Here is a 20,446-nt window from a genome sequence, read left to right as displayed (position 1 = left end):
TACATTGGAGAACTAGAAATGTATTTTCTCAATCTTGATATCTAATTGATATCTATTGCTAAAGACTAGACATATGGACCATTAGGTTCACTATCAAAATATTTTATCATTAGGTTGATTATCACAATATTTTATTATTTTCAAGAAATAAGGTTTTTCAAAGGCTCTTTTTTTGAACCTGCTATGAGTGGTTAAATGCTGTCACAAAAGAACATTCAATTTGATATATGGGGCATATTATCACAGGGAGGTGTATTGTCATATGGCATTATGGCACTTGAACTCCAGGGAGAAATTTGGGTAAAGTGTCTGGCCAATATGTTCTCAACATCTTCCTAAAGCTGCCTAATGCTTGCTGTGTTTTGACCCCAATTCTCCCAAAGCACATTTCTCCTCCTTCCTACTATGGTTTGAACTCCCATTAATGTGTCATTAAAAGTTGGGATAGATCCTAGGAGACCATAAAAGACATCTCTTTGGATTTTACATTTAATTCTACGCCAACTTCTAAAATGTGAACAGGACAGCTATTCTTACTTAACTGCCTTTAATGAAACATATTTTTTTCTAATCGAGTATATAATCCAGATAATACAATCTTTGACAGAGTATTGTTTCATAGAAGCAACAATATCCTATAAAAAAATAAAACCAGGCAGGAAGTCCGGAGATGATGAATCTTGTTCTTCCAAACACTGGGTAACCTTCAGCAAATAACTGCCGCAGCAGGGACCTGGCCTCAGTTTGCTGCTTTGTAAACTTGAGATAATATTTGACCTTAATACCTGATCAACCTGGGTTAAAATTAATTAGATTATATATTTATGTTCTGTTCTTTTAAAAGAGTGTGATAAAAGAAAAAAAAAAGAGTGTGATAAAATAATCCACTATTTATTACCTATTCATTAGATAACACAATTCAGTGATTCTATGACATAAAGAACAAAAAAGTCTTTATTACCAGTTTGGGGTAGCTTCCTCCTAGACTGCAGAGCTTTGGAACCAGTATTTATGGGGCCGAACTAACAAAAGTCTTTTCCTACACAGTCTCTTTTAGCTAAAGGGGCTTTTGTAAACTTTCCTCTTACAGTAATGAAATGATTCTCCAATGGCCCTGGGCAGCCCCAGGAAAGCATTCTGGAGTCTCTTCCTCAAAACATACAGTGATGTGAAGAGCAGAAGAGAAGTGTGTGTGCGCGTGTGTGCATGTGTGCGTGTGTGTGTGTGTTTCTAACAACAGAGAGGTTTCTGAAGAGAGAGGCAAACAGAGAAAGGGATATATTCTTTTTGTCTCCTTTAATAGACACTGGTCCTCAACTAGCCACTAAAACAAGATGACTCATCCATCTTGGGCCCTGAAGATGACTCATCCATCTTGGGCCCTGAGGGTAGATGTGTGTGTGAAAGCCTAGTAAACATCCCGTTTCATGGTGTACATGCTAGAAAAATGACTTTTTCCTCTTCTCTCTGAATCATTTAGTTTTAACTGACTCAGAAAAATTGCTGATTCACTGGGACTGTGAAATATGGGCTCTTCTTAAAACGTACTTCTACTAGTGGCCCATTTCCAAGTACCAAAGCTCTGCTGTTAGTTAATTCACTGCTTTGTACATAGTTCCCTTAAACTCCTAGAGTTCATTTGTAACTCTGAGGGGAACTCTCAGAGATCTTCAAAAATCAAATATAGAGCATGTTTTCAGATTCATTTAATAATGCCACCCTCTCAGAAAACTTTGCCATTTTGCTCCTCCATTCCCCTTCATTGTGGTAAAAGAATACAAAAACATATATTAGTAGATAAGTTTAAAAATTCCTTCACTGACAAAAATCTAGAGTAAAAATCAAACATAAAATGAATAGAAAGGAATCATAAAGTCAAGTCAGTATTTTAGGTCCATTTCTTGATTTTTGTCTAAACACACTGTGACCAAGCAGACCATATATACATATTTATATATACATATTTATGCACACATATATACTTAAATGTATATATTTAACAACATGGAATGGTAACATATCAAATGCTCAGATTCCATGCAAACACATAACCTCCTGTGAAGGAAACATATTAATATTTTAAAAACAAATCATGGAGAAAACATGCAGCAGCTGAGCGGAGGAGAATGGGGTTGGGGCAAGGGACCAGAGGAACACGAAGAATGTAAAGAACAAAAAGTGTCATTGACCTGATTTGTCAGAGCTGTTGCCTGTGAGTGGAGTGATGGAGCAGCTGGGGTTAGCCTTTGCGCTGTCCTTGGAAGAAACCATTTTGGGTTTAGTTTTCGTTGCCTCTAGTGCTTTGACCTTCTTGGCATGTTTACTTCCTTTGTAGTGGGCCTCGGCCTGGCTCTACAAAGGAGAACAAATCAGGCTCATTTTTTTTGGCTATTTACAAACACCACAATGGATGATCATGCAGGAAAATATACATTCAATCCTATGCAACATGGACATTTACCACTCAGAACTTGGCTATGTTTTGGCATTTAATGAAGTGGTAGAACAGTATCTAAGAGGTTTTTGCATATTGAAACCTTCTCTATAACACGGAAGACCCGTGTCTTTGAGAACCAGAGGACAACAGGGCCAGCACAAAATTGTGACAAAGGTAAGCTTTGATAGCAGTGCCTTCTACACTGTCCGATGGGGTTACTTTTCAAACATTTAGCTGGTAGCAAGGTGCTTTGAGTGTCCTACCCATGCATATTCTTCCACAACCATTTCATTTTGTTTCCTCCTTCAGCTAAAAACCTGTCTGCCCTGAATCTAGTTTCTTCTGGACTCTGCTCTGAGAGCAAGTGATGTAACAAAGCAACTTGCTAGTGAGTGAAGATGGCACTGCATTTTGGAGTCACCTACATGTGTTTCATATAACATTTTGATGATTTCAGTTCTGAAATAGGTGATGTAAGCCACAAAGGGGGTAGGGACAGTCCTTGTTTATGATTTCTGATGTGATCTGAAGTCTAAGCAGTTATTGTTACATTCACATATACATGAAGCATGGATAGAACTGTGACTTCAATATTGGATCAAAAGGAAGAAAAGAGATAAAGACAAGTGACTATTAAAAACCTTAAAAAGACAAAAACAAATTACAGCAAAACAAGAAAACATTTAGTCAATTTACTGACATTTGGAAAATTCCCCTCTGACTGAAGAACAAGGATTTTATTTTTTGGCATCAAGTACTAATGTAGAGACTAAAAAAAGAATATGTATATTCACTTTGATTTCATTTTGAATGGACCCTGAAAATATAAATATCCATTTGGTGAAAAAATTAAACATACATTATATGACATATTAGCTTACTTATAAAAGTGAAATGAATACTAAAACTATCAGATAAAATTAGTTTTTGTGAGAGGATTTCTAAAGTAATAACACTTTTACATCAGTTCTCCTTATATAACTTTATGTGTTTGAAAATTACTATACCAAAGCTTTCATTCATTTTCCTCAGCAAGCAGGATATAAGTGGTGTGTGTGTGTGTGTATCTGTGTAGGTAGGTAGGTAGAACTGACAATAGACAGAATGAGCCAGGTTATAATTCTATGTTTCAACAACAGATATATAAGTCATTTTTCTAGTGTATAACCCCAATCACCCAAGGTCAGTGGCCTTGTATTAACTGTACACAGTCCCTAACTTCCTGAATATCTATCCATAAGTGTTGTTTTAGATCATCATTGACTTATCATTGCTCTTTGTTGGTTTGCTCAGGGACTTCTCGTTACGTATTCTGCTGAGCTGGAAAAATCCCAAGGGAGGAGAAAAGTGTAATATTATTTAAGTTTGATTTATTACCAACCAAGAATGGTTAAATCCAGCTAATATAGCTGGGTAGGTATAAACGAAGAAAATATACAAATACACATTTAAAAATTGATAATGTGAAGTTATAATAATAATGAATAATATTATAAAGCCTTTGCCAAACATAGTTCTAAATGTATTACATGTATTAGCTTATTTAATTCTCATAATACTTTGTAAGGTAGGATTATTAGCCAGTACATTACAAATAAAAAATAGCATATAGCATAGAAAAGTTAAATAACTTATAAAAATTCACAAAGGTAGGTGTAGAAGCCATTTTGCAGATTGAAATGCTTACATGTGTATCCCTATTTCATTATATACCCATACACTATACATATACATACTCACACTGGTGTAACATTATACTTTTATAAGGAGTGAAAAATTATACAAACAAAACACACTTTTAATCACTTAGTAAAAGATTATATTTTAATAGAAGTTTCTTTGAGTACGGAATGCCTACTTAATTCGTGAGAAATGTACTAGCATAACATATTAGGCCTGATCCTTGTGGTAAGTAGCTAAGAAAAGTCCCACTTTTTAGGTCTATAATAATTTCTACAGATATTAGCAGACCTCCTCCTCTTTCCAAGTATACTGAATAGTGAGATGTTTACTTTAGTGTCCTTTGGCTAAAGAAACATACGGTTCTCAAAATAAAACCTCCTCGCACAAGAGAAGCAGAGTGTCATTTCCTCATTACTGGCATCAATGCAGAAAGTTAACAGCATCAGTTAGCACTTGGGAGAAAGATCCAGCTAAATGACACCTCACTGGATGCCAAGATGGAAAGAACTGTCCATAGCCATGATTCACTTTCCTTTTGAGTTCTGCTTATGGAGAGAAGTACAAGGATTCTTAGCTTCTACTGATCATTGTTTGGGAAATTTCCTGGAATAAAGACAGTGGCAGGCACCACTCACTCACATTAGGCATCCTTTCAATGCCCCAGTGGTATTCTCGGTATTAGCACTTTGCTATCCCCACTTCTGTATCTGAGGTGGTGTCAACAGCGTCTAAATCCTTGGCAAATCTTCAAGTGAAACTGAGACGTCATTAATTAGTAACATGATTAACCTGACTTAATTATCTAGGAATCTCCTTATTTGAGAAGTGAAAGAAATAAGGACAAGAGCCAGAAAACCCATGAACTAGGCAACACAATCAAGCTCAATCAGCAATGGCTCTTGTATCACTTCTAAGAGACCTGGTTGACCAAACTGACTTGTACTTTACACTTTAATGACTAACCAGCAGACACATATTTGTCTAGCACTAATGGCTTGTTTTCTGCTTCCACTCCAAAAGCGATACTGTGCTCCCGACTCGAGTGATCAAAAAAACCTCTTGCCAAGAACTGCCAGAATTAGAGAGTTGTCTAAACCACCATTCTGACCTCCATGCAAGAATTCATTGGTATCTAGCGTCTCCTCTCAGAGGTCACTCTGGTAGCCACCTGACCACCCACTGGTAGAGAAACAGGAAATGATTTTTTTCTTTCATTCATATCCATTTTTGTTGCTAAAGCCATTCACTTTCCCGAATCCTCTACAATTCTTGGGACCCTACTGGTGCAAAAAAAATGATGAATAACGAGAAAATGTATTGCTTTAAAAATTAAAATAGAAAGAGAAATTCTAAAATTCACTGTGCTCTCATTTTAGTTTTTATCTTATTTCTAATTTGTGCTTCAGAGAAGTGGCTAGGATGTTGAAACATGATGTCTTGAATGTGTTCACTTCCTAAAGAAACTCACAAAGTGTCTGGGAAAGGACGATATCACAGGAGAAAGTCCTCAACTATTTATTTACCAATTAAACCATTTGTTTTGCATTTCAAAAAGCAATTTGAACTATTCCCTTAATTTAAAAAAAAAATCATCATTAAAACTATTGGCATCTTCTTTTTTTCTGAGGCAAATTTCAATGTGTTAAGCAGTGTTATATGGGAAATAGCAGAGGCCAGTTAATTTTCAGAAAAACTCTATACACTAAAATGCCAAACATAACAGATGTCAAATGAACTGGCATAAAAAGAGGCTAAACTAACAAGGGGAAAACCTGATTATTTATTCCACAGGGAAATATTTAGCACCTGTCTTGTGCTAGACATTGTGAAAGTTTAAAAGCAAAGACCCCTACTTGCAAGATTGGTAAGAAAAGACATGCATACAAATAACTAGAACCCGAAGCAGAGGGTGGAAGTGTAAATGGGAGGTAAAGAGCAGCAGAGGCTTATGGGCAGCGGAGGAGAGGTACATATCTTCGGATTGCAGGGGATCACCAAAACTTCATGAAAAAGGGATGTGAGAGCTGTGTCCTGCTCCGGGACAGAGTTCTGAAGTGGCAGTGTGAACGGGGAGGTACATCAGGCAAAGGGAACAGCAGGTGCTGGGCAGTGAAGTTCTGTGAACTATGCAATGTTTCTTAAGCAATGCACCTTTCCGTGTCACAAGAGCACAGAGATAAAAGGAACAACAGGGAAGGGCTGCCACGTTGTGCTACCTCAAAAATTATCTGCTGTAAAAGAAAAAACACAATAGCTGTCTAAAATTTTTTTAAAGAAGTTCTATTGGTAGGCACCTTGTATAGATGGTTATGAAGATGTTGCTTTTATGTCACAGATTTTATCCTCCAAACTATAAGCATATATTAAAAGAAAAAATTATTTATATTAAAGCTTTCATAATTATTTGAGATAAAAGCATGGCATTTGAAATACTATAGTTAAATCTATTAAGAAACCAACTAAAGATTACTGAGTAATAGCTAGATGATTACTTGAATCTTTGCTTTAATATAAGACTGCCGGGAGCCGGTCCATGCTTGCTGTTTCAAGGGTCCTGGCATATATGGCATACTGTTCTTAATATGTTTGCTCACCTTCTTGGCACTATGTGTTTTAACCAAGGTCTCTGAGAAAGGTTGTTTCCCCAGGTAGGGATTTTCCCCTGAAGTTAGGGAGGGAATAAAACCTCTTAACTAAGTGCCAGGCGGGTAATTAATCACTTTAACTATGAACAATCATGCTTAAGCTACATAATCTTTACTCCTTGGAATGGAGATAAGAAACACCCTAACCTTTGGAATAGAGATTGATAGGATTGGAATCAACTGGTATAAATACAGATGTAACAAGACAGAATGAAGAGGCACAGAACCTACACAGAACGTTCTCTAGAGACAGAAGAACTTCGCTGGGGAGAACATGGCAAAAGATCCTGGACTGAACCTGACTACAGAAATTGGCAAGAGAACCTGACTAGAACCTGGTGACTGAACCTGGCTGGAGAACCTGGACAGAACCTGGCTGGGGAACCTAGCAAGAGAACATGGACACAGAACCTGGCTGGAGATCCTAGCCAGAACTTCGCTGGAGATCCAGACCAGAACTTGGCTGGAGATCCTGGCTAGAGATCCTGGCTAGGCTGCTGATCAACTGAACGCTGTCTCTGTGTCATTCCTTCTTCGCTGACTCCATCCACACCTTTGGGGACCCCTGGACCTGCTGGGGTTGGACCCCGGCATAAGACTATTTTTAACTATTAAAATGCTCTTTGCATGTACTTGTTGCACTGACAAGATCACACACACTCTCAGAGATGAAGCTACATCATAAAATGCACTCAGAAGGAAAGCTTATGTAATCCAAAGCCTGCAGGTAAGTCTTTCTGCTGATACTTAAAACAAGACCTGCAATATCAGTAGTGACATACTACGGGCTTTGATATTCACTTCATTCAATCTTCATCTACTATGACCTGTTGAAAACAAAGTCTAGAAAAAATTATAACCATTATGAGATTTATAGCTTAAAAAGATACAATTTTCTTTGCTAATTTCTAATTTCTAGCTAAGTGAAACACTCCAGGTTACAATGGCTTGTCCGGGGCCACTATATTACATAACTCTCTGGGGGTGGAGGGCACTCACATGTATAATTCAGTGTGGATGGTGTCCTCTGATTCCTGCAAGGCCATAGTTCTGGCTATGGCATGTCATATTTACTGGCTTTATAATATATATGCAAAAAAATCCCATCAACTCCAAATATTTCTATATCACTAAAGACAAAAGTGGTAGCATCTAGGAAGAAAATTATGTGCACTCTAGACTACTAATTTTGGCCTACTTTAGATTCTATCAAATATCACAAGACAGAAGTAGCGTTCATGGGTTGGAGATGATTTATAACGCCACTATTTGAATACCTGAGCATTATATTCTATTAGTTCACATTATACAGCATTTCCATGTAGGCAAATTAACTCATTTCTTAAAACACTAAGATCTTTAAGTGGGCTTCCAGTTAATTTTTCCAGTGCAGCCTATTAATCAGCTAAGAGTCCTGATGCTCATGTTTCTGGTGCATAATTCACTGGTGAAAGCACTCTACACATGGAAACATGGAGAAACTATAAATGGACCTAACAACTATGACAGAATTTACATGATGAATTAATAAAACACTGAATCTTGAATTTAAAATCATATGGAATACAGCAAAGAGTGGCTTTTTAAAAAGTCCTTTTAAAAAATAAAATGGTTTCTTGTTGAATTCTAAGTGATCACAATTTTATCTCATTTCCCCAATGAGTTTTATATTTCAATTATGTGAAGGTGGAATCTTAATTTTAGATTTCCAACAATCTAAGATTCTTTCCTTAGCTATTCAAACATATACCCTATGTTTCCCGTATAGAATTGAGCAGAGCAGGGCAAGGCATAAAAGAGAGTTATTTGAACTTGGCTTTGATTTGAGCCACAAATTCTTTCATTTGTTCAACTCCGTTCTCTCTTCCTGTTCTTTCATTTTTAAATTAGGCCATAATATATTTTTTTAAAATTATGTGTTGAATTTTAGAGAGTGAAAGATGGGGGGGGGGAGAAAGAGAGAGAGAGAGAGAGAGAGAGAGAGAGAGAGAGAGAGAGAGAGGGAGAGAGAGGAGAGAGAGAGAGAGAAAGAGAGGTTGTTAAGTTTGTTGTTTTACTTATTTATGCATTCATTGCTTGCTTCTTGTATGTGCTCTGACCAGGGATCAAACCTGCAACCTTGGTATACCGAAATGATGCTCTAAGCAACCAAGTTACCTGGCCAGTGCAAATTAGGCCATAATTTAAAATTATATCCTTTTAAAAACAAATTTTATATATATCAAGGTAAAGTTCATCCCAGAATATTAATTTCTTAATTCTATTTATGAATTCTATAAGTTATAGAGATTGCGTTTTGAAAACAGTTTTCCTCCTTCTAACTTAATAAAAATAGGCTTATGTAGTTTTTTTCGATGTAGGTAATAGATAATGAGTTTTATTTAATGTAATTTCTTTAACATCACCACAATATAGTTAAGAATGCAGCAAAAACTATCTGACATGCTTATCCTAAGAAATAAGATTGCTTACTGCTTCATTTTACATTACATTATATATTTTTGAAAGATATGTTTACTTTGTCTTTTGGAGTAGGGGTCAATATCTGTGTTAATTTAATGATAAAGTCCTAATATGTACACTAGAACTTAACTGAGGCAAAGTGAAGCAAATGAACCTAGAGAAATATGCCCTTAAATCTTCCTCCCAATTCATAAGGAAGAGTAATCATGAACTCCACACAGAATGACTTGACAAATCAGATTCTCTAAGTTAACATGCCACAAGTGGGAAAATTAGTGCTCTGTACAATAACATAATCTTGACTATGAAATAATGGGAGCATTTATAATTTATTAAAATATATATTTTTCCTCAAAGAATTATACATTTGGGAATGGAACCTGTTTGAACTTCTAAGTCTTAGAATTTTTATGAAGCATATGATATCATCTTTTATTTTTATGATTCATTACAAAAGAGAAAGGATTTTTAAATAATTACTTGATTTTCCTGCCATTTATTTTATGATTTCCCCACCCCAAAATAATTAAAAGTAAAAATTATTTACCATTCTTAAATTAATTTCACATTTTATATTAAACTGGGAAATTTTAGTTAATAATTCCCAATTATTTCAGAGTTTATAGCAATTTCACAGGTATATCCTAAATTTCTAATGTGTTCAAGAGTGCTGCTATCTTTCAGTGGGGAAATGGATTGCCATTGTGTGCTGTATAAGAGCAATTTTTGTTACTCAGTGATAAGTAATGCAATATAATTCAAGTCCACGCATTAAAGCTGTGACTCTACATCTAACTAATTCAAGTCTTCTGATGGTCTTTTAAATTAGGCTCCCAGGCTTCTACATATTAATTTTTAGTCAGGCTAGAAAGTAGTACATTTCCTTCCATTTCCATATTAAAAAATTTACATGAATGATACAAAACAAATCTAAAATTAGAGTTTGCATTGTGTCTCCTAATATTTGATATGTAATACCCTTAGTGTTGACCAAAGTGCCAAAGTAACTTTAAAAGTGCAATGCTTAGAAAATTGGCTAAAACAGGCTTTAATAAGATTTTATATATGTTTAATATATTATTTATGTCTCATTATTCATTTGTAAACCTCTTTAACAATTAGGTTTTTGTAAAATTCATACTCTATAGCCCTAAACCAATTTTTAAAACTCAGCAGATATTTGATCATTCAAAATTAAGTGAATTATATAAATGCAAAGATTAGTACAATATCCTTTCAAAACATACAAATATAAATAACAGAAAATAAAGAAACTACATTTATACCAGTCACCTAACTAACATGTGGTCATGTCTACACTAAAGTACCAGATTAAATTAGAAGTTTTAAATTCAGATTAATTTCACATATAAGAGATTGGTCTAGTGGAGGCAAAACTAACAAAAAATGCCTATAACTTTTATTCACCCACAAATAACAACCTATTTTAATATAATCAGTAAAATGCTAAGTGGACTTCTAGTATCTGATTCTGATGATATTGCCTAAAAGTTCTACTCAATAATAATCACAACAAAGGTTGTCCATATAATATATAATATGATCGATGTGAGTGCTGTCTTACTCATCTTTGAGTCTTCTATAACACCTGCTACATGGTACACACTAAATAAAGAGTTGTTGCATTGAATATAATATATATGGGATAGAATCGGAATCATCTAAAGGCAGAAATTTAACGTTGGGGTTCTGTCCATTTATTCTTTCATTCAACAAATACCTGGCATCATCCTATATGTTGTGGGAAGTAGGTCTAGTAAAACTTACATTCTGGTATGGGGAGAGAAATAATAAAATATAAATATATATTTTTTATTGACTTCAGAGAGAAAGGCAGAAGGAGAGAGAGATAGAAACATCAATGATGAAAGTGAGCCTGAACTTGGGCATGTGCCCTGACCCAGAATTGAACCCTGATCTCCTGGTTCATAGGTTGATACTTAACCACTGAGCCATGCCGGCTGGGCAATTTATATATCTATATAATAAAAGCTTAAGCAACTGTTACAGACAGTGTAATGACCAGAACAATCAGTCACTATGATGCACACTGACCACCAGGGGTAAGATGCTCAACGCAAGAGCTGCTCCCTGGTGATCAGTGCACTTCCACAGGGGGAGTACCAGTCAGCCAGAAGCTAGGCTCATGGCTGGTGAGCACAGCGGCAGTGGTGGGAACCTCTTCCGCCTCTATGGCAGCACTAAGGAGCAGCAAGCCAAGTGGTAAAAAGTGAGCAGGTGGGCGGTAAGGAACAAGGGATCCCAGATTGTGAGAGGGATGTCCTACTGCTGGGGGATTGGGCCTAAGCTGGAAGTCAGACATCCCCCCAAGGGGTCCTGGACTGCAAGAGGATACAGGCTGGGCTGAGGACCCCACCCCCCCGCACCCCCCAGTACACAAATTTTGTGCACCGGGCCTCTAGTATATTTTATATATTAAGTTCTCAGTGATAAGTGATACCTTTATGAATATGTTAAGTGGTGCTACAAAAAAATGAGAAAAGGTAAGTAGTATAGGCTATGTGGAATGGGGTGTCATTTTAGGTATCAACAAAAGTCTTTCTTTTGAGGAGGAATTTGCACAGAGACCTGAATGAAGTGAAGGAGTTGACCAGTTAGATATCTGGGAGAAGAGCCTTTCAGGTCCAGGGGACAGCAAATGGCTATTATAAGGATTTTGACTTTTATTCTGAGTAGATGGAAAATCCCAGTAGTACTTTGAACAGAGGAGTAACCTTGTTTGGCTTCTGTTTATACAGTGATCACTCTGGTTACTGTATGGAGAACAGCTAATGTGTACCATGGGGAGTTTGGGGTGAGGCAAAGTAGAAGACAGGCCATCACAATCATCTAGAAAAGTGGTGTAAAGAGTTCAAAATTAAAGCATAAGCAGAAAGGCTTCAAAAGAATAATTTTCTTGGCCACTTTGGCAGATCTACAATCTTTGGACTTGAAGCATTCATGGATTTCTATAGAATTTTATTTGTATAACCATTGATAACCATTACTTTTGTGTTCTTTTAAGTTTACATTGTATTCTATTTTAATTATTTTTTTTAGAGAGAGGACGAGAGATAGAGAGAAAGAGAAAGAGAAACATCGATGTGAGAGAGAAAATACACGCCCACAGTCTAGTTATGTGCCCTGACCAGTAATCAAACCTGCCACATGTTGGTGTGGGACAACACTCCAACCAACTGAGCCACACTGGCCAGGGCGACATTATATTCCTTTTAGTCTAGGTAATATAATCATACAACTTAAAAGTATTTAAAAAAGTATAACAGTGAAAAGTCTACCTTTCAGACTCAGCAACTAGTTGTTACTTTTTGTGTATCCTGCCAGAGATCATTTAGATGCCTACCAAGCAAATATATACATATGTCTGTATTTTTCCTTTCCTCCATTTTTAGGCAAATGCCTACATACCACATATGTTGTTCTGCAGTTTGCTTTTTCTATTTAGCAATAGATCTTAGAGATTTTTAAAAATGAGCAATTAGAAAGTTTTCTGATTTTTTAAATGGTTGTGTATATTTATTTCATTATATGAATGAACCATAGTTTATTTCAACAGTACCTTATTGATGGACATGTGGGTTGTATCCAAGGTTGTTCTGTTGTCCATGATACAAAATAGGCATCAGATACTTTAAATGATTATTTTCTTCTTTCACAACTAGAAATAATTTTAAGTGCTTTAATTGAATTAAAGCAGATATTAAGTCTTTTCCTAATTAGTTTCTATACCCTAATTTATAATTATGGATGTATTGTAGTTATATGTTCTCCTAAGCATATTTCTTGAAATCAGGCAACAAAATGTGCACCTCCTGCCCCAGGCTTAATAAAATGATCTGAACACTGAAGAAAAGAAAGGGTCTGGAGATGGGTCTTCAATAATAAAAAGGAATTTGAAGGCAAGAGGCACATATTCCCAAAAGAAGAGAAGACTGATACGAAAAAAAAATGCCTGGAAAAAACAATTTATGGTTAGAAAAACATGAATGTGGGTGAGTGTAGAGTAGGAGTGGAAGAAAAGATTAGAAAAGCAAGTGCCAGATTATTTAGGCCTTAAATACTAGGTAGTGGGTGGTAGTTAACAAATAGCATACTTAATTACATAAGCAATGAGAAGCCACTGAGGCCTTCTGTCATGGCATAGTCGAATCCCAGCAAAGGCCTACTAGGAGGAAAGGAAAGAGGAGCATGACGAGAAGATTCTTACCACAGTGAGTTAGGGAGTAATGGTGCTCTTAAATATGTAGATTTCCAATTTCAGGGGCATTGTAAACCAAAAAACAGAGCTTTTATAGAAAAGGAGCTATTCCTCCTGTTAAGTCTCTCACTAAAGATGCTGTTCCTTTTTGCCATCCCAGTGTCTGTTATCCTTTCTCTTTTTTACATATATATTCAACCCCTATTCCCCAATACTTCCTTATCATCAGTGCTTAAAGAAGCTCAGCTCTTCCCAACCCCAAATAAACCATCCCTCAACCTACCTTCCCCCCTACCCCATCACTCTCTCCCTTTATCAGACTGATTTGTTAAATTCATTTTAGGCACATCTCCATTTTCTCTTCCCTAATCAGTCCACTCCAGTCCACTAAAACAGACATCACCAAGACACCAATGCCCTAAATCCTAATCTTTTATGTCTCATCTTGTTTGACCAATGGGGTACACCTGAACCTGCTGATCTCTTGCTTCCTAGAAAAGCACTCTTTACCAGGCTTTACTCTTCCTTAGGTTGGTGTCCTTCCACCTTCATTTCAGAACCATTTGCAGGCTCATCCTTCCCAGCACAGTCATTGAATGTTGATATATTTCAAGACTCAGTTTTAGGCCTTCTTGTCTTCTCACTCCAAACTTCCCAGTCTATTCCCTATTTGGTCTCATCCATACTACATCCTCCCAACTCTCTCTACAGCAATAATTTCCTGGTTTCTCTGGTCCAGATCTTTCTCCTGGGCTCCAGATCTACTTCAGGATCTCAAAGCACCTTAAACATAAGTTCAAAACAAACTTTTGTTATCACTTGTCTCTGCCTAGTCCTCTTCTAGCCTTCCTTTTCTGCCAATAGCATCACTCTAACATTGGCTGTAAGAGCCAAATCCAGGAATCAACCTCATTGTTACACTCTGCTTACATTCTAGATTCAATCAATACCCAAGTCCTATAGATTTTACCTTCTAAATATTTTTCTAATCAAGCCAATTCTTTACATCTCAACCATAGCCATCCTGGTCTGAACTGCCATCATCTTTTGCCTAGACTACAGTATAACCTCTTTAGGGATAACCCAAGGGCTCCTCTTGCTCTCTTACTATCTGTTCTCCACACAGGGGCCAGAGTGATATTGTCAAAATGCAAATCTGATCATGTCATTCCTCAGCTTAAAATACTCAATGCCTTTTCACTGTTTTTGGTTTTAAATCTAAAATCATCTTATTCAAGACCTATGTGGCTGATTCAAGACCTACATGGCTGATAGGACCTGTACCTATAAGATTTTTGCTTTTCACTCAATCTTTTGCACTTACCACACTGCCTAAAACATTCTAGATGCTTGATAAATACTGATTACAGGGATGAATGAATGAATAAATGAATGGAGAAAGACTCTACTACTTGACAATAGAATTAAAGTAATGGTAGAGGAAGAAAAGATAATTGGAGCTTACTCTAAAAGTTTCAGGTCTAAATGACTAGGAAAATGGTGGAAACCATTAAAAATATGCAGTTATGATGGGATGAAAATTTTGCAGAGGAAAAGGAGAATTCAGTTTGTACATAAATTAAGACTGCTTAAGAGATACACAGTGGAGAGGTCCAACAAAGAACTGGAAATAAAATTTGTAGTTGAGGAAAGAGGCTGGGGCTGGAGACATCCATTTGAGAATGACGTGATAAGATGATAAATAAAACTCTGGGGATATATAAGATTCCTGAGGAATTAAGTACAGAAAGGGGAAAACCTATTTTGAAGAAAGAATCTTGAGAAAGAGCTATATTTAACAGGTAAGATGAGGAAGAAAAGTCAGCACAGGATAAAGCAACTAGGCCACCAGAAAAGCTGGATGTACCAGAGAGTAATGAAATAGAGGTCAAGGGAAGGAAAAATTCCAGAGGAAAAATAATTAAAAATACATACATGCAACTCTCCAAAAGGAATTACTAGTATAACCTTACTGAGGAACAATAACACCTTTAATGCTAAAATACTTGTCTGTAACTTCAAAACAACCTCAGAAAATAAGTGGAAAATAACAGGAGGTCTTTATGTGCTGGAAGAACATTTGGTAATGCTGCACAAGAAGTGCAGTGGTGGCCATGTTTGTGTGAAAAAAGGGCTTATTTATAGCTACTGCTCCCAGGAAAATTACAGCGCCTCACCCATCACTTCAAAGAGCTGAGGAATGCAAAGCCATAGCGAGAACACAGCAGCCAGAAAGACTAAAAACACAATGTCAGGTTACAAAAATTACCCTGAATTCAAAAATAAAAACACTGACAAATCATTATTAATTGTTTGCTATGTACCAGGCACTATGTTATGAACTTAAAAGACAGCATCTCTTTTAGTCCTCATGAAAACATTTGAGGCAAGTATAATTAGCCCAAGTTTATGAAGACTCTGAAGAGTTAGGCAGTTATGCAATATTACACTGCCAGAAACGGAAGACCCTGAATTCAAACCCAGGATTAAAAGGTTAGGCTCTTAGCCACTACACCATTGAAGCAAGCCCCAAGCCCAGGATCCAAACAGCCTCCACCGGGAAAGATTCAAAACGGAAGACTCTCCCTTAGCCACCCTGGTAAAAGAGGATTTTCATTTCCTTGGAGTGAATGATCTGGAAGTAAAAAGAGGTCTGGGAATGTGACCTTCAAGGTCATGTAAAGGATAGTGTTCATTGTAGAGAATGGATTCAGTAATTCTCAGACAACCCTTGGGTTGTCATAAAGTAAAGATTTTTAAAAAAAATCCCCTTAAGACCATTTATTCAAGAAAATATATGTACTGTGCTAGGCACCAGAGAGACAGCAATGCACAAAACGTACTCAGTCCTGTGCTTATGGAGCCAACAACTGTGTGCGTGTGTGTGGGCATGCGTGTCTGTGCTGGAAACACATATTAAACAAAGAGTTACATAAAGATATCATTACAAACCGTGACACATGTCATAGAGGAAAAACACTGGGTGGTAACAATTATTGGAAGTGGGCGAGTTTAGACTGGGGATTCTAGAAAAGCTCTTCAGGCAGAGACATTTAAGGTGAGACCTGAAGGAGAAGTGCGGACTAGACCAAAAGTGGGAGGGACAGAAGCAGCTTGGCGGGTTGACTGAAGGAAAAGAAAGCCATAGTGAAGGAGTCTGCAAACAATGGGGTCAGTGGCAAGAGCTGGCTGGAGACGTGCACAGCTGGCTAGAGACCTGAATTGGGAGGATGCTAGGTAACTAACGGAGTGAAGATTTTGGTATCAAATCAGCCAAAATCAAATTAATACCTCTTACTTCCTCTAGATCAGCCATTTCAACAGGTGTGCTGCAAGAATTTTTAAAACATGCCATACCTGACTATTTAGTCAGGGGCCCTGATCTCTTTTCCCTTAAATTGTCAAATAAAAACAAATGACAACAGCCAACACAATAGCCATCTTGTGTGAATGAATCAAAATTATAGCTATTTTTTTGGGTCAGATTGGCAAAAATTATATTTGTTGGTGTGCTGAAGAATTTTAGTAATTAGTCTATGTGTTGTTCCATGGGATGAAAAACATTGACAATCACTGCTCTAGAGTCTCAACTTATTTCTGTCTATGATCAGAAGCAGTGGACTGAAGTCAGGGTCACCAGTTGGTATGATTTTTGGGGCCTGGGGCTTGATCAGTCATAACTGATCAATTGCCCACTTATTGGAAAAAACAATTCTTAAATACAATGGTTCATTCACTTGTCAATTAAGATAACCCCAGGTCAGCCCTGGCCAGATGGTACAGTTGATTATAATGTCATCCTGTGCACCAAAAGGTTGAGGGTTCGAATCCCGGTCAGGGCACATATCTAGATTATGGGTTCCAACCCCAATTGGGGTGTGAAGGGGAGGCAATTGATCGATGTTTCTCTCTCTCTCTCTCTCTCTTCTGACCTCTCTCTCTAAAATCAATAAAAAAAAACATATTCTTGGGTGAGTATTAAAACAAAAAAAAAAGGCCTAACCTGTTTGGCTCAGTGGATAGAGCGTCGGCCTGCGGACTGAAAGGTCCCGGGTTCGATTCAGGTCAAGAGCATGTACCTTGGTTGCGGGCACATCCCCAGTAGGGGGTGTGCAGGAGGCAGCTGATCGATGTTTCTCTCTCATCGATGTTTCTAACTCTCTATCCCTCTCCCTTCCTCTCTGTAAAAAATCAATAAAATATATTTTTTAAAAAATCTTAAAAAGAAAAGGCCCAGGTCAGAACACAGAATCAGTGAATTATTGTTCATTCAGTTAATTTGATAGTACAGATAACTAAATTGGTTTAATCATCTCTCAAAACATTGTCTATTTGGCCTGCAATATAAATTCTATATATTATCTAAGTTAAAACACTTGACTCAAAATATTTTCAGAAACATTCTAACCAAGTCACAGAAATATATGCTTTAAAAAAGGGATAGTATTATAAATTACTAAATGATTATAATTTCAGAAAAACCTCATTAATGTAGACTAATTTGGATGAAAGGCATAATGAAATGGTAAAAAAAAAAGTTAGAAAGTAGAACATTTTTGAGAAAATGCTGTTAGTTGGTAACTGTTAGTTAACAGAGATTCTTAGGTGATGTATCAAAATATGTAAGAATTATTTTTAAACTAGGGGCCCAGTGCACGAATTCATGCTTCTTGAAAGGAATTGTGGGCCGTGAGGCTGCAGTAGGCACAGTGGTTGGTCTCAGCCCATCCTCCATGCCCCCACCCAACACCCCCTGCAGTGCCCCCCCCCCCCCCGGTCCCTTGTCTGTCAGCAACCCCACTCCCATCACCGCCACTCTCACGTGCTAATGGTGCTGTCCCTGCTCACAACCAATGATGGCGCAGAGCGATTGGAGCTAGTGCCAGCAGCAGGTGTGAGTGGGGCTGTCACCGTCAGCAGGTGCAAGTGGTGGCTGCTTCCCTGATCGCCTCTCAGGAGCAGGAGCAGGAGCAGGTGGAGAAGCCCTCAGGGGGCAATCAGGCCAGCAGCTGCTGCTTGCACCCGCTGATGGTACCAAGTGATTGGGACCAGCACCAGGCACGTGCAGCAGGTGCAAGCAGCAGCTCTGGTGCCGGCTGCAGGTGCAAGTGGGGCCAGCACTGGCAGCAGGTGCGAATGCGGGTGGGACTGTGGCGCGCAGGAGCAAAGACTTTTCAGTAACCACCAGAGGCTCGCCCTGATGACAGTGACAGGCACCTTGGTCTGGTGACCCTGCTCACCTGCTCCAGCATCCAGCCGTGGCCAATGCCCACCATGTTCCTCACATGCCCCCTGGTGGTCAGCGCACATCATAGCGACCGGTTGTTTGGTTGTTCTGGTTGTTCCACCATTTGGTCTATTTGCATATTAGCTTTTTATTATATAGGATTATATCATTTCTTGTATTTTAATGAATGTCTTTAAAGTGCTTAAGTAAGCTTGAAAAAAAAATGGTTCTGTTGGTATTCTAAATCTCTGTACTCTAATCTTTGCAACATCCAACTGTATTTTCTTTGAAGAAAACATTTGGACCAGAAAAAAGTCCAATTTAGCCTATACCTGAATTATCACAAACCCTTAACGATGGAAGTCCAAATTAACAAGAATTTCCTGCATTTATGAAAATTTATTCAAAAGGCATTCATTCAATGTCTAAATCTTTAGAAAACCAGCTTGAAGAGCATGTCTTTCAGATATTCAAGCTTTGTATTTTTAAATCTACATCTGCAAATTCTGTGATTCTATTCTGGCATTTTACAAATATAGACATCCATCATTTCCCCAACATTTACAGATGTTAATGAATACCCCTTATATGACCATCTGTGTAAATGTATAAATTAAATTTTAAAAAGAGATTGTTAGTATTTTTAGTTTAAAAAAGCACAGTGAACATTTTGTTGGCTTAAACATTTTAAATTATGAACTATAACAAATAACCTAACTACCCCTTTAGTGAATCTATACTTTTCTATTCTTCTCCAATGATATAAGAAAAAGCCAATAAAATTCATGACATAAACAAATAAATCATCATATAAAAGGATTCCATAGATGTATCTCAAAATAATAATGTTGCATCTTTCCAGAGCAAAAAGCAGGTAATCACTTCAAGCTCACAGTTCAGAGATAATGAAAGCTACATTTCAGAGGACATTCAGTGGGCATTATCAGTGATAAAAAGGAAACTATTTGTAGTATAAATCAGCACTACACATCCCCCATGCTAAATGTAACACCCATTTAAAGCAGAACTAGAATTCTGTTAACAAACATTTACAAGTATCGGTGGTATACTGAAGGTGGGGCAGTCCACCTTCAGGAAATGAGTCTTACTGTCTGCAAATAATTTAAAAACAATAATAAAATTGACGAACAATCAGTTTGCTTTTTATTATTCTTATACTCTGGCAATTTTTAACTTTGTAATAAAATATTTCTACTTGAAAAAAATTGTTAGTCTAAGACTACGTTCTAAACCATTGCTGTGGTTACAGTTGAATTTTAGTAATATGTTTAAACTTAAAAGTAGCACATTTTTATTACTTATCTTTTAAAAAAATATTTTTATTGATTTCAGAGAGGAAGGGAAAAGGAGAGAGAAATAGAAACATCAATGATGAGAGAGAATAATTGACTGCCTGCCTCCTGCACACCCCACATTGGGGATCGAGCTGCAACCCAGGCAGTGCCCTGACTAGAATCTAACAGTGACTTACTGGTCTGTTAGTCAATGCTCAACCACTGAGCCACAGTGGCAGGACTGTTGCTTTTCTTTTCATTAACTACATGAAAGTTCATACAGAGGAATTGCAGTGATATCAATAAGCTCCGAATCCACAATGACTCTGCTACATCATTTACTTAGAAAATAAGTTCCTAGTTGTTAAGAATCACTCAAGCTCCTTTCAGATGCAGTTTTAGTATGCAAACCTTGTGTCACTCATATTCTAGCATTTCCTTGTGGATGTGAAATAG

The 20,446-nt window shown here is 37.2% G+C and overlaps 1 protein-coding gene across 5 annotated transcripts in view; it reads right to left on the bottom strand.

Moving 5' to 3' along the window:
• Window positions 1-20,446, bottom strand: part of ZNF385B (zinc finger protein 385B) — a 365,265-nt gene that overhangs the window by 18,406 nt on the left and 326,413 nt on the right. For all 5 annotated transcript variants that reach the window (XM_036320795.1, XM_036320791.1, XM_036320792.1 and 2 more), the window contains one exon: window positions 2,190-2,352. In XM_036320795.1, coding sequence (XP_036176688.1) covers window positions 2,190-2,352 — 163 coding nt within the window. The remainder of the gene's footprint in view (window positions 1-2,189; window positions 2,353-20,446) is intronic.

Source organism: Myotis myotis, unplaced genomic scaffold, assembly GCF_014108235.1.
Source record: "Myotis myotis isolate mMyoMyo1 unplaced genomic scaffold, mMyoMyo1.p scaffold_m19_p_8, whole genome shotgun sequence".
Lineage (NCBI taxonomy): Eukaryota > Metazoa > Chordata > Mammalia > Chiroptera > Vespertilionidae > Myotis > Myotis myotis.
Note: the sequence above shows the minus strand (reverse complement) of the source record. Positions and strands in the feature narration are given on the sequence as shown.